Source organism: Canis lupus, chromosome 7 (genome assembly GCF_011100685.1).
Source record: "Canis lupus familiaris isolate Mischka breed German Shepherd chromosome 7, alternate assembly UU_Cfam_GSD_1.0, whole genome shotgun sequence".
NCBI classification, from domain to species: domain Eukaryota; kingdom Metazoa; phylum Chordata; class Mammalia; order Carnivora; family Canidae; genus Canis; species Canis lupus.
Genome location: NC_049228.1, coordinates 30,480,554 through 30,494,707, shown reverse-complemented (window position 1 = coordinate 30,494,707; position 14,154 = coordinate 30,480,554). Strand labels below are relative to the sequence as shown.

The following is a 14,154-nucleotide window of genomic DNA, read 5'->3' as shown; positions in this document are numbered from 1 at the left end:
CAAAGGGTTTTGCTCCTATGTAGAACATAGATATACTTGTGAATTTATACACAAACTTAAACTGAATACAAAGGGGGTTTTGAATTAATAAAGTCAGCAGTACAAGAAAGCAATGATTCTGATTTTAAAAGGGGGAAATGGTTACACAGAGGAGTATAATCAGAGGCAAATCATGGCTAACACTATTTTGCCTCTTTCTATGCCACTGTTAACTTTCACCCACAGTCCTGTGATTTTTTTTCTCCCAAATACTTCCTTGATTATCTCTCCTAGATTCTTCTTCCAGGTCCCAATATGCGTTTTCTCCATTTCATATTTGTTCTGCTTCTGAGGGTAATATACTGCCATTGGGAAGGGATGAAAGGGATTGATGTCTACTATTAATCTACTGGGTAATCTACTATTACATTGCAGCTTGTTGGATAGATCTATGAACACTATAGGCTACATTCTAACTTTTTTGGGGGAAGAAGTCAGTGGTCATGATTTTGTTTATGCTCCCAGTATACACTTTATTTTTCTGGGACTTGTTAATAATTGTTCTCTTCCATGAAGGTCTTCAGCTCTTTTCTCATGTTTCTAAAAAACTCTTTTCTATTTCTATATCACTCTACCCTTATGTAAATTACCTTAGAAAATCTCACCAAATCTAATCTCTGTCATTTACTAGCTGGTGACTTTGGTCAGATTACATTAACACTTTGCTTTAAATTCCCCATGTGTAAAATGAGACTATTAATAGCTATCCCTGCAAAAGTAATGTATGACTAAATGAGATATGTCTTAAAAGTATTTAGCACAGTGTCTAGAAAATATTAACAAGAACAAATAGTAGCTTATGTCTGTAGAGCAACAGAGAAAAAGGAATATTAGTTTTCTGTCTTTTCCTGAATTATTAGTCTCAGGATAGGAGGCACATGGCCTGTGTTCCTTTTCATCTTTATTATGAACTTTATTCAAATGATAGAACTATATAGAGTCTATTCAGAGAGTGTTTAGAATAAGTAATAAGATTATATAAAATACTCTAACATACAAAGCAAGTACTGATCCACAACAACTATCACAACAGTATGTTTAGTATGTATATTTGAGAGAGAGAGAGAATGCACAAGCAGGGAGGTGGGGGGTGGACACAGAGGGAGAGAAGCAGGCTGCCCAAAGAGCATGCAGCCTGATGTGGGGTTTGATCCCAGGACCCTAGGATCGTGACCTGAGTTGAAGGCAAGATGGTTAACTGACTGAGTCACACAGGTGCCCTTCAGTTTTTTTTAAAGATCTATTTATTTGAGAAAGAGAGCGTGCATGCACCTGCGCATACAAACAGGGGAGAGACAGAGGGAGAGAGAATCCTCAAGTGGACTCCCATGGAGCCTGACGCAGACTGGATCCCAGGACCCCAAGACTATGACCTCAATCAAAATCAAGAGTTAGGGCTGCTCAACTGACTGAGCTACCCAGGTTCCCTGTAATCAATCCTCTTTGGCATCTTTTTATCTCCATCGGGTCGGGTAGGTATTCTCCAGATAGTATAAAACATTGTGTTTGTTTCTTTTCTTCAGTATTTTCTCATTTACTAAAAAAAAAAAAAAAAATAGTCTTATGACACTTTTAGAGGAATGTTAAAAAAATGAGATACCACTTTAGAATATTCCAATTTCAAATGCTTAGAGATAGCAAAGCCCTCAAGATATTTAAAAAGATTTTATTTATTTATTTATTTATGAATGAGAGAGAGCCAGTTATGAAGGGGGAACAGGAAATGGAGAAGCATGCTCCCCACAGGGTAGGAAGCCCGATGTGGGACTTGATTCCAGGACTCTGGAATCATGATCTGAGCTCAGGAAGACCGTTAACCAACTGAGTCACCCAAGCACCCAATCCTCAAGATTCTAAGCCATTTGTTTTTTTAAAGATTTTATTTATTTACTAGAGACAGAGAGGTGGAGATGCAGGCAGAGGGAGAAGCAGGCTCCCTGCAGGGAGCCCAAAGCGGGACTCGATCCTGGGACACCGGGATCACTACCTGAGCCAAAGGCAGATGCTCAACCACTGAGCCACCCAGGCACCCAAGATTCTAAACCATAAATTAATCTATAAATAATTCCAGCTTAAAAAGAAATAGGTATTAAAAATCTGCATGGATAATCTTGAAATAGTTTGATTTATTCCTAAATTGAAGAAAAAACACAAAAATGAGCTATACAAAATGGTATATTGTTTGAGAGTTGAGTGTAACTGTGCAAAAGACTATGAACAAAAATAAAGGAAGCTCTTTGACCTTCACATAATAGTTTCCCAGGTTAGCCAAAGATCTCTAACAAGTTAGAGATCTGTAAACAAGATAACAGATGCCTGAGGCATGCTGAATACCCATGGCTCTTCATTTTATGCTGTATTCACAAATTTTTGCTCTCACTAGTTGAGGTGAATTCTTATCAACTCTGTCCTTAAACCTAATGTAGTAACTTAATGAACAATTAGGTAAATAGGTGAAACACAAAAGAGGGTTGTCATTTCTATGAAAATTAAAGTGACTGCTTTGGAAAGATTGAATAAAGGCAAGTTGTTAAAGCCTGCTGTCAAATTTATGTGAACGAGACAGATATAAAAAGACTGGGTGGGAAAGCCATAAAAATCTAGCAAATTTCTGCTCTTATACTATTGTGAAATTATCTATGAAATTGCTGTGTTTCAAACAAAACTAAAGTGGAAAGTAAAAAAAAAAAAATTTTTTTTAAAGTAATCTCTACCCCAAACCTGAGACTCAAACTTATGACCCTGAGTTTAAGAATCACATGCTCGGGGATCCCTGGGTGGCGCAGCGGTTTGGCGCCTGCCTTTGGCCCAGGGCGCGATTCTGGAGACCCGGGATCAAATCCCACGTCAGGCTCCTGGTGCACGGAGCCTGCTTCTCCCTCTGCCTATGTCTCTGCCTCTCTCTCTGTGACTATCATAAATAAATAAAAATTAAAAAAAAAAAAAAAAAAGAATCACATGCTCTATTGACTAAGCCAACCAGGCACCCCTAAAGTGAAAATTACACATGATGCACTGTGGAATAATTCATCCAAAGTAGAAAATGTGGAACTTGAAAGAATCCTTACACCAATAAAAGCCTTAGTCTTATAGATGATTGGCAAATGAATATATATTAAGTTAAAATAAAATATTTAAAGTATGTAAGGATTATCTGTTTTATTTTTTATAATTATCCACTTTGACCTCAATGATTAATTATTTGGTTTCAACCAAATAATTAATAAAGTAGCTAATTAAGTGGCTAAGAAGGAATCCGATACAGTTAAATGTCTGAACAAGTATACTCTTAAATTCTTAATATAAAACATATGTGGCTTGGAGCAGCAACTGTCACATGTCATGGATAGACTACCGTACATGAATTATTATCAATTGGTCTGGAATAATATGTATATAAATACATAACAAACAAAAGTAGTCTCCTCACCAGAGAACAAGGCACAGTTTCTACTGCTGTGCTGTCATCAGAAGACTATGTATGATTTCAACATGAACTTAAAATAGATGTTTTTAAAGGAGACAGATAACCAACAAGGCACTTATGAGTATATCATACTGTCAGTGTTTCAAAATACTGGAGGGCCAGATCAAAAAAACACCAAAGCTATTGATAAAATCAGTAAACTTTTAAGTTGTGGCAAATTTGAGGTCAAAGAGAACCCCCAAATTTATTATAAATAGAGTAAGTCATTCTTACTCTTATAATAATAATAGTGCTATAAACAACAGTTAAGCAATCAATTATATTTTATAGACATATAATTACTATATAACTTTCATTGCTGACACAGAGTAGAGGAAGAAAATAATAATATATTTTCCATTATTTAAAAAAAATCACACTAGTTTTAAATGTTTATTTTTGCTTTGATCTGCATTTTAATTAAATTATTATTTTTTAAAGATTTCATTTATTTATTTGAGAGAGAGAAGGAGAACACACAGGGAGAGTGAGAGGGAGAAGCAGACTGTCTGCTGTGCAGAGAGCCCAACGTGGGGCTCGATCCCAGGACCCTGGGATCATGACCTGAGCTGAAAACAGACGCTTAACAGACAGAGCCATCCAGGTGTCCCTGCATTTTAATTAAATTAATAAGTAGACAACACATTTTAAACATTAAAAAAAAAAAAGACATTCATACATCATACTAATGGAGTTTTCTACAGATGGACCATTAGTGTTCGGCACCAAAAATTTCAAGTGTTTTTTTTTTTTTTTTAACCTTTCCCACTGACTTTTTAATTTGTCCCATCCTCAACTGCTTCATTTCTGCTCTGTAGTTATCACCATTTACGTTAAACATTTGCACAGTTTATAAAAATTATGTTAAGGGCAACTGAAGTAGTAATTTTCCTTTCTCTGCTGGTATTCTTTGTTGCGTATTTTGTCATCTCACAATAACTAGATTGCTACAATCTCTATTACCATTTAAAAACTGTCTGAAATTCCATTCTAGCCACGATAATTAATATATAAACATATTTATTCAAACTAAACACAAAATTATGTGTAAAGTTGAATGAATAATAAAAATGAATTTTATCTTTAATGGTTACTATAATCGCTTCTTGGCCTTTTGGCTAAGATCAAGTGTGACAGTTACTGTGGAATGATTTCAATCATATCCTTTATGATTCTGAATCCCATTATATAAAGAAAGTAATTCATGTGACTGTATAATGTTTACAAATATAAGTAAGACAGCTTACAAGACAAAACTGCTATAAAAGTCTACACTAAAATTCAGTTTGGACCTTAGAATTCTTGTTCTGGGCCTCTTGTGAAGAGTCTCCATATTCATAGAGTTCTTCTACCAAACAGGAATGGTAGAACACGAGTGAACAGGTTTCAGCTGTGGAGTATAGACATATATGGAGGTAGATTACCAAACTTCAATTCCCACTCCTGGGAATAAATGTAGGATTACAATGTAATGATGGAATTTAGTGTACAGTTACCTTGATGAATCTCATTCAATTACAGAGCAAGAAAGACATAAATCAAATGTCTGTTTAACTAAGTCCCATGAGGAGTAGAAAAAATGATATTTATTGTGGGGAAAACATTAGTAAATGTACATAATTCTTGTCTTTAGTAAATTTTTTTTTTTGTCTTTAGTAATTGAAAGTGAGTGAACACTACTTACTAATTGCTCACCACGTCAAGAAAAAAATCAGAATGAAATGTCAGGGAAACACATGAAGTTAAGGGCACCATTATTTACAATCACCATAAATGATTGACACTTATTCTGAAAAGAACTTTAAAGACATGAGTGACAAAAAGCAGTACTATTTCCCCCTACTTCAGTATACTACATAGTAGTTCTAAACATAGCTGTAGTACTGTCACACCAAACTAAAACTAGTGTTGAATGTTTTGAGTGAGCATAACCATTAAACATGAATATGTTGAAATTTCTTTTTCTTTTTTTTTAACTGATGGGACCTTTTCTCAATATATTGTTAAAAGAAACCCACAGGCCCAAAGTGGCATCACTTAGGCCAAGTCACCAATACCTAATGTAATTGTACTTTTAACCTCCCCTTGAAATGTAGTCTTAACCAGTTAGGAATGTTCTGGTCAGCACCAATGATGTAATCTTGTCACATGGGTCCTCTCCCCAACTCCCAAAGAAAGATGAGATAATTCACCTACTAAGATTCTTTTTTGGGTCTCTAAATGAAGGTGACCTCACCTGGAAATAATCCTCTTTTCTAAAAGTTTATAATTTCCCTTGTCCTACCTTTAAAAATTCTCTTTCTGTAGCTCTTGGGAGCTCCCCTTTACTTGCTAAATGGGATGCTATCCCACTCATGAATCATTTAATACAGCCAATTAGATCTTCAAATTCACTTGGTTGAATTCTGATTTTTAACAATATAAATAATAGTAATAATAATAATAATAATAATAATAATAAAAAGAACTACTCTTCAGTTCTCTGTAAAAGGCAGCTCCCAACCACTAATCTACTCTAGTCATTTTACAGTTAAGGAGACAAAATGGCAGATTTGACTTGCCTAAGGTCGTAAGATTGGGGGACAGTAAATTCTGACATTCTCAACTACTTAGATTTACAACTGAGTTTCTGAAACTGTTCTAACAATTTTATTTTTTTTTATTTTTTTAATTTTTTTAAAGATTTTATTTATTTATTCATGATAGTCACACAGAGAGAGAGAGAGAGAGAGAGGGGCAGAGACACAGGCAGAGAGAGAAGCAGGCTCCATGCACCGGAAGCCCGACGTGGGATTCGATCCCGGGTCTCCAGGATCGCGCCCTGGGCCAAAGGCAGGCGCCAAACCGCTGCGCCACCCAGGGATCCCTGTTCTAACAATTTTAAATGGTGCATTTATGAAAATTAAAATAGCCTACAACTCAATAACAAACAACTTGATTAAAAAATGGACAAAGGGTTTGAAAAGACATTTCTCCAAAGATATACAATGGTCAATAAGCACATGAAAAGATTCTCAGTATAACTAATCACATTAGAAAATGTAAATCAAAACCACAATGAGCTACCACTTCACACCCATTAAGATGGCTATTACAAAACAACAACAACAACAACAAAAGTAACAAGTATTGGCAGGCAATGTGGAGAAATTGGAATCCTTGTGAATTGCTGGTGGGAATGTAAAACTGTGCAGCCTCGGTGGAATATAGTAGGGCAGTTGCTCAAAATAATACTGATCCAACAATTCCACCTCCAGGTATATGCCCCAAAGAACAGAAAGCAGGGACTGGAATAGATAGATGTATGCCATTACTTACAGCAGCATTATTCACAATTGCCAATAGGTGGAAGCACTTCAAGTGTTCATCAACAAATCAATGGATATGCAAAATGTGGCATCTATACAATGGAATATTATTCATACTAAAAGTTTGACACATGTTACAACATGGATAATAAACCAGAGTGCACTGTGCTAAGTGAGACAAACACAAAAAAGACAAACACTGTACAATTCCACCTATTTGGGGTACCTAGAGTAGTAAAATTCATTGAGACAGAAGGTAGAATGGTGGTTGCCAAAGGCTGGGGGGAGGGAAATGAGTAGTTTAACTGGTACAGAATTTTAGTGTTGCAGGATAAAAGGAGTTCTGGAGATTGGTTGCACAAAATGTGATGTACTTAAACAAAAAAAATGGTTAACATGGTAAATTTTATGTGTAATTTACCACAATAAAAAAAAAAAGGCCACAGACCAGTATTTTCCAAATTTTAGAAGGCATCAGAATCACCAGGAGGGCTTATTAGAACACAGATTACTAGGCTCCATCCTCAGAGTTTCAGATTTAGTAAAACTGAGATGGAGCCCAAAAATCTGCATTTCTAATAAATTCCTGGGCAATGAAAATGCAGCAGGTCTAGGATGACACTTTGAGAAGCACTGCTATAGGTCAAAACTGGCCCTTCCAACATAAAATCAATGTTTTATTATCTCTACAATTATCTCTTTTCAGCTAAATGAGAACTTCAGGAACGGAAACTCTGACGTAAGTTAAAAAGCACTGGTCTTGGAGTGCTTCTGATCTAGGATCAGAAGTCCTAGATTCTACCATTTACCAAATGTTAATATACACCCTTGGATGATCTTTTCTATTTTTTTGAGACTAATTTTCCTTGTCTGTATGTATTTTGGTGTTGGTATCTTCAGTTCATGTACTAAATTAATAATAAAAGTTAAGGGCAGCCCCGGTGGCACAGCGGTTTAGCGCCGCCTGCAGCCCAGGGCGTGATCCTGGAGACCCACGTCAGGCTCTCTGTATGATGCCTGCTTCTCCCTCTGGCTGTGTCTCTGCCTCTCTCTCTGTCTCTATGAATAAATAAATAAAATCTTAAAAAAAAAAAAAGTTAAACTGGGGGTAGTTTCTAATTAGTTTAATGTTTTACTTAGTCATAAAATCTTAGAATGAGGTTTCAAGGGTCCACAATTACAAGCTCTTTTTTTTTTTTTAAAGATTTTATTGATCTATTTGAGACAGAGAGAGAAAATGAGAGGGGGGAGGGGCAAAGGGAAAGGAGAAGTTGACTTTCCACTTAGTAGGGAGCTGACATAGGCCTCAATCCCAGGACCCTGGGATCATGACCTGGGCAGATGCTTCTTTACCGACAGCAACACAGGTGCCCCAATTACAAGCTTTTTGATAACAATAATGTTCCTAGAAGGCCTTTTATCTAAGGAGTTTAGAACAACTCTACAAGTAGGTAGTGTGCTTTACACAGTAAAAATGACACGTCTGAAATTATTTGCATGAAATCATCTCCAGGCAATGAATACTTTAAAAAGTACATACATCATAAAAGTTACTTTAGTTATTTACCTTTTTTTTTGCAGATATTTATTTACTTTTAAAAAAGATTTTATTTATCTGAAAGACAGAGAGCATAGCCAAGGGGAGGGGCAGAGGGAGAGGGAGAAGCAGGCACCTTGCTGAGGGAGAGGGGGGCTCAAACCCAGGATGCTAGGGTCTTGACTAGAGACAAAGGCAGCCTAGCCTCTCAACCAAATGAGCCACCCAGGCCCCCCAATAAGTTCCTTTTAAAGAATATTTTTTTCAGTAGTGCCTGCAAAAACTCAAGACTTACCCATTTCATAATTGGAGCCCAGAAAAAAACTGTTTTGGGACCTGAAAAAAAAAAAAGGGAGAAAAATTTAGAAATAAACCAACTATTTTATGTCTTTTCTCAAATTTTTAATTTAAATTCTAGTTAACATACAGTGCAATATTGGTTTCATGAATAGAATTCAGCGATTCATCACTCACATACAATACCCAGTGCTCCTCATAGCAAGTGCCCTCCTAATACTCATGACCCATCTAGCCCATCGCCCATCTACTGCCCTCCATAACCCTCAGTTTGTTCTCTATCTTTAAGGGTCTTTAATGGTTTTCTATGTCTTTTTTCAGTCATCATCACATTTCAAAATCCTCAAAATTTAGCAATCTATTCCTAGTCATTTGTACTATGCTTTCTGCATTCTATGTATTAACATTTAGAAAGTCACCATAGTACCAACCTTACATACAAGTTGTTTTGATTTCCTTGTCAATTACTTGTGGTTTTGTGACTTGTTAAAAATGATCTAAAGCATAAGGGAGATAGTTTGGCAACCATTTCCAAAGCTTTGCCTTGAACATGAAATCGAATGTTAGTTAGTTCACTCAAGGATAACCTCCAAGTTGGAGAAATTAGAAACTAAAGATTTGTGAGATGAGCCTCAGTAGCTATTATTCACTAATTCTATTAATATTTCTTACTATAAATGACTTGTTGCCATGTGTATGATAGTAAAAGCTCCTATAAAGAGTCTATACTTCTAGTAAAACAAAATTTTTAAAAAAGATTTTATTTATTATTTGAGAGGGGGAGAGAGAGTGCGCAGGGGGAGGGGCAGAGGGAGAAGCTGACTCCATGCTGAGCAGGGAGCCTGGCCTTGGGGGTCGACCTGGGCGGAAAGCAGGTCCTTAACTAACTGAGCCACCCATGTGCGAGTAAAAATGAGCCTAATTTTAAGGTTCACATGAGAAAGGGGAAAGACTAAGATCTATAAGCTCTGTAACAGCAGAGTTTTTACTTTAGATAGTCTGGTATCCATTGGCCTTTTGCAAAATGTTAAATAAATGTTGGTAGCATTGAAAACAATTCTGGGGTGGGATCCCTGGGTGGCTCACTGGTTTAGCGCCTGCCTTCGGCCCAGGGCCTGATCCTGGAGTCCAGGGATCGAGTCCCACATCAGGGTCCCTGCATGGAGCCTGCTTCTCCCTCTGCCTGTGTCTCTGCCTCTCTCTCTCTCTGTCTCTCATGAATAAATAAATAAAATCTTAAAAAAAGAAAAGAAAAAAGTAAAAAATTCTAGGTTCTTAGATAATGTAGAATTTGAGAAATAGGAAGTTTCAAAGCTAGAAGAAACCTCCGTTCATGTAACCTAAATCCTTCAGTTTACTAGTGAGGCTCAGAGCAGATCCATGACCTAGTACAAGTGGGCAGCCAGTAAGCAGCAGAACTGTGACTGGAACGAAGCCTTCTAGCTCTTTAACTACGAAACTGCCCACTTTTAACTCTTCCAAATCATATATCTCATTTAACTTTCAAGAAGCTACAGGGACAGGAAAGAAACAGATTTTGGTCCATGATAATTTAAAATATAACTAAGCATGCTAAATCCAACATATATCAGAGTACTTAACATGGTGAGTATTCTCTCACACACTGGGTCAACAAATCCATTTATTTCTTAACACACAAATTAAACAACTTTATATAAGAAAACTAATTTATTAGCAAATTCAAAAGTTTTAAAATATATTCATGACTATTATTGCTGCCTTAGTATTCTACTTTGCTTTGAAGGAATAAATCATTTGTTTTTATGGATCATCAAAATCATATCTAAAATGGCATCATTATCTAAGCATAATACATTTTACTTCTCTTCCTCTATCCCCAATTAATATTTCTCTTTTTTTTCCCAATTAATATTTCTCAATAGTGCCAGCAGATAAAGATGCATTTATCCATTTTCCCCCTAGTAAGTGAGCAAGTGTTCACAGTCATTAATGAAAAGGAGTATTTTTGTTCAATATGTGTAAATAACATTTAAAAGATAAAACTGACTTAAACCTATTATTTAGAAACAAAACAAAATAAAGTGAAGTTGAAAAGGTAATGATTTAAATTAAGACCTAGTTGTAGTTCTGGGTTTAATTTATTGCAGATAAGACTATTCATTCACCCATAATAATTACTGCATGCTTTACAATGTACCTAGCCCTGGGTATATGTGCTGGTAAATGAATACAGGGCTGGCTTTTATTAACCAAGCACAAGAATTCTGTTCAACTAAAGTCACAACTGAAGGCTAACATTTTAGGAAAACTTAGTTTTAACATGCTTATATCAATGCTGCACTAGTTTCACAGTAGGGGCACCTGGCTGGCTTAGTCAGTAGAGCACATGACTCTTGATATCAGGGTTTTAAGTTTGAGCCCCACATTGGGTGTAGAGATTACATGAAAAAAACAAAAACTGGAATGCCTGGGTGGCTCAGTGGTTAAGCGTCTGCCTTTGGCTCAGTTCGTGATCCTAGAGTCCCAGGATTGAGTCCCACATCAGACTCCCTGCATGGAGGCATGGAGCTTGCTTCTCCCTCTGCCTATGTCTCTGTCTCTGTCTCTCGTCTCTCATGAATAAACAAAATCTTTAAAAATAAAAAAATAAAAACTTAGGAAACTAATTGGTTAATCTTAACCCTAAGGAGAGAAATTTGAAAAATGTAAAAATGGCATCTGCTTTCTCTATAACTTTTGCTTATTAAGTAGTTCTACCAAAGTATCACACAAATTATTGCCTGCCTTTAGCATTAAGTGATGGCAATGTTACACATTTTGGACTATCTTCTACAACTCAGCTTAGTCATTGATATTTTTTTATCCCTCCAAACTAATTCACATTGTTCTTACAGCTACTAAATTCATTAATCAATTACATTAATCATAAATGTGATTTTTATACAGAGATCTAAAAATCTACTATAGTGTAAATAATCGACTATAGTTAGTTGTATATCCATTTACCTATCAAAATTATTACCTCCTTGAAGCTAGTGGCTAAAAAGTATTCATACTTGCAGCCCTACCACTTAATGTTGAATAAAAATAAGAGTTAGCCAGCACAGTTGGAAGCAGTTTATATTAACTGGAGTTTATTTATTTATTTATTTATTTTTTTAAAGATTTTATTTATTTATTCATGATAGTCACACAGAGAGAGAGAGAGAGGCAGAGACATAGGCAGAGGGAGAAGCAGGCTCCACGCACCCGGAGCCCGACGTGGGATTCGATCCCGGGTCTCCAGGATCGCGCCCTGGGCCAAAGGCAGGCGCCAAACCGCTGTGCCACCCAGGGATCCCTTAACTGGAGTTTAGACTTAAACTGTGATATATAAATATGTACACAAGTATATAAGTATGTGTGTGTATATACATAGGCAAACAATTGAAAAATCCTTTAAAATCAGAATTTTTATCAGTCTGACACTTAAATATTGAAAGTCTGGCTTATAGTCAAAAAAGAGTTTTTAAGTAAGTTTGCTGATTTTCTAGAATATTTAAACCTAACCCTAAAGTTATACTGCAATCTGTCATATTTTCTCAATTTTCAAACTCTAGAAGATCATGGCATAGACTCTCTTTCCTTGTGAGCCAAAACAATTATAATGCTAAACATTTTCTCACATAGATTGGACAGCTAGTCATCTTCCCATGTACTTTCAAGTTTTTCAATATTTTAAGTTGTAGTGCAAAAGTGGACACAGTGCTGAAACCGCTCCTGGGAGAATTAAAGCTATTGAGGAGTTCTAAATTTTGACATTCTTATAACTGAGTAAAAATCTCTATATACTCAGTTTCTGGGTTACTGAACTTATCTTTTATCCAGTTCTAAGCTTTGTACTGTACTGATCAGAGCAAACATTACACTCAGAACTCTAGCCATATAACGATCCCCTCTTCTATATCTTGAACAAGATACGGAAACAATGTCCTTTCTTTGGTTAAGACTAGGTTGGAATTTCAAAAGAAATTTTTAGTGGGCTAAAGAAATATAAAAAGAAAACATGAATGCACTGAGTTCCAGAATATAAATTTCAAATCCTAATTTAATTAAATTTTAGACCAGGTCCACTGGTTCTCAACCAGAGGTGATATTGCCTCCTAGGGCACATTTAGTAATGTCTGGAGACATCTGTAGTTGTCACAACTGCAGCGGTGCTGCTGCTGCTGTTACTGATGCTTGCTGGGTACAGGCCAGGCAGGCTGTTAAACATTCTACAATGCACAGGACAGCCTCCCACAACAAGTAATCACCTAGCTCCCAAAATGTCAACAGAGCAAGGGTAAGAAACCCTAGCCTAGATGGATTGACAAGCATGCAACTAAGTTTCCTGCCATTTAATGACTCTAAATCTTAGTTTATACTTAGAATATCCCAATATTCTGACTTGTCTTCATCTGGCTAACTCCTAATATCCTTCAAAAACGTATCTTAGATTTCATCTCCTCAAGGAAGCCTTAACATCTCCAGGTTACATTAGATGCACCTTCTCTAAACACCCAAAGCAGCCTGTATATTGTCTATTGTTTTCTGTGCTTAACAATTAAAATGATTTATTTATGCATCTGTCACATGAACTAGACAAGATGAAGACAAGGCCTGTTTCTTAATTTTCCTTAACAAATAATATTTGTGAACAGAACTGAATTGAATTAACTATGTCCAGGACAGGTGTTAAGCATAGACATGCAAATTTTTGGTTTGACCAGATATGTCTTGACACTGCTTCATCCTGAAGGGTAGAATCTGCTATTTACTCATCTCCATGGACATCAAGTTCCCTTTACATCAAGGCTGTACCAGATTTTCACTTATTAGTTACTCCACTCTTAGACCATGACACTTTCCTCTCTGGCTCCTGAAAATTCTTCCTCTAAGTCTGATGCCATAACGCACTTGATCTTATAGGTCAATCTTTTCAAACTGTCTAGTTATTTTATTTAGCTTGAGTTTCTGAGATTCCTATTACAGCACACCTGTCTTATTTTTCTTCGCCATATACAAAGTCTCTGGGTCATATGCAGTATCAATTACTAAGTTTACTTTTTAATCCCTACAGGAGGCTTGGCTTCATCACTCAAGGGTAAGTCAGCACATTGTTTTGGTCTCTGGCTTTGAACTTCTCAGCCAACTTCTCTCTTCCTATTTCAAAACTGATGCTTCCTCCTCTGCTATCCTCCAAATTGTTTCCTGAACAATGCCTCTAGGTTCTGGTTCCTTTATGAGCTTAAATATTTGATCCTTCAGAGTTTATGAACAGTAGAGCTTTTCAGTAAGTGTTTGCCTGGTAACTAATTTACTCAACTGCCTCAAGCCAAATGATAATTTAAAAATATTTCCTGTTCCTTTCCCTTACAACCAAACCAAACAGAAAAAAAAACACAAAAAACCCTACAAACATGTAATTATGGTTGCTAGAACCTGGACCAAGAGAGGTATAAATATTTTAGTTAGTGAGTAATTTTAAATTTTTTATATTTTTT

General features: G+C 36.2%; 1 protein-coding gene and 1 long non-coding RNA gene across 2 annotated transcripts in view; both read right to left on the bottom strand.

Moving 5' to 3' along the window:
• Nucleotides 1-14,154, bottom strand: part of MPC2 (mitochondrial pyruvate carrier 2) — a 29,543-nt gene that overhangs the window by 7,218 nt on the left and 8,171 nt on the right. The window contains exon 2 of the mRNA XM_038542635.1: nucleotides 8,646-8,686. Within this exon, the coding sequence (XP_038398563.1) occupies nucleotides 8,646-8,686 (41 nt within the window). The remainder of the gene's footprint in view (nucleotides 1-8,645; nucleotides 8,687-14,154) is intronic.
• LOC119872531 lies at nucleotides 1,261-6,144 on the bottom strand. Its single transcript, XR_005362144.1, has 2 exons — nucleotides 4,798-6,144; nucleotides 1,261-1,576 (listed from the first exon to the last, which is right to left on the bottom strand). It is a non-coding gene; the product is annotated as an uncharacterized LOC119872531 (long non-coding RNA).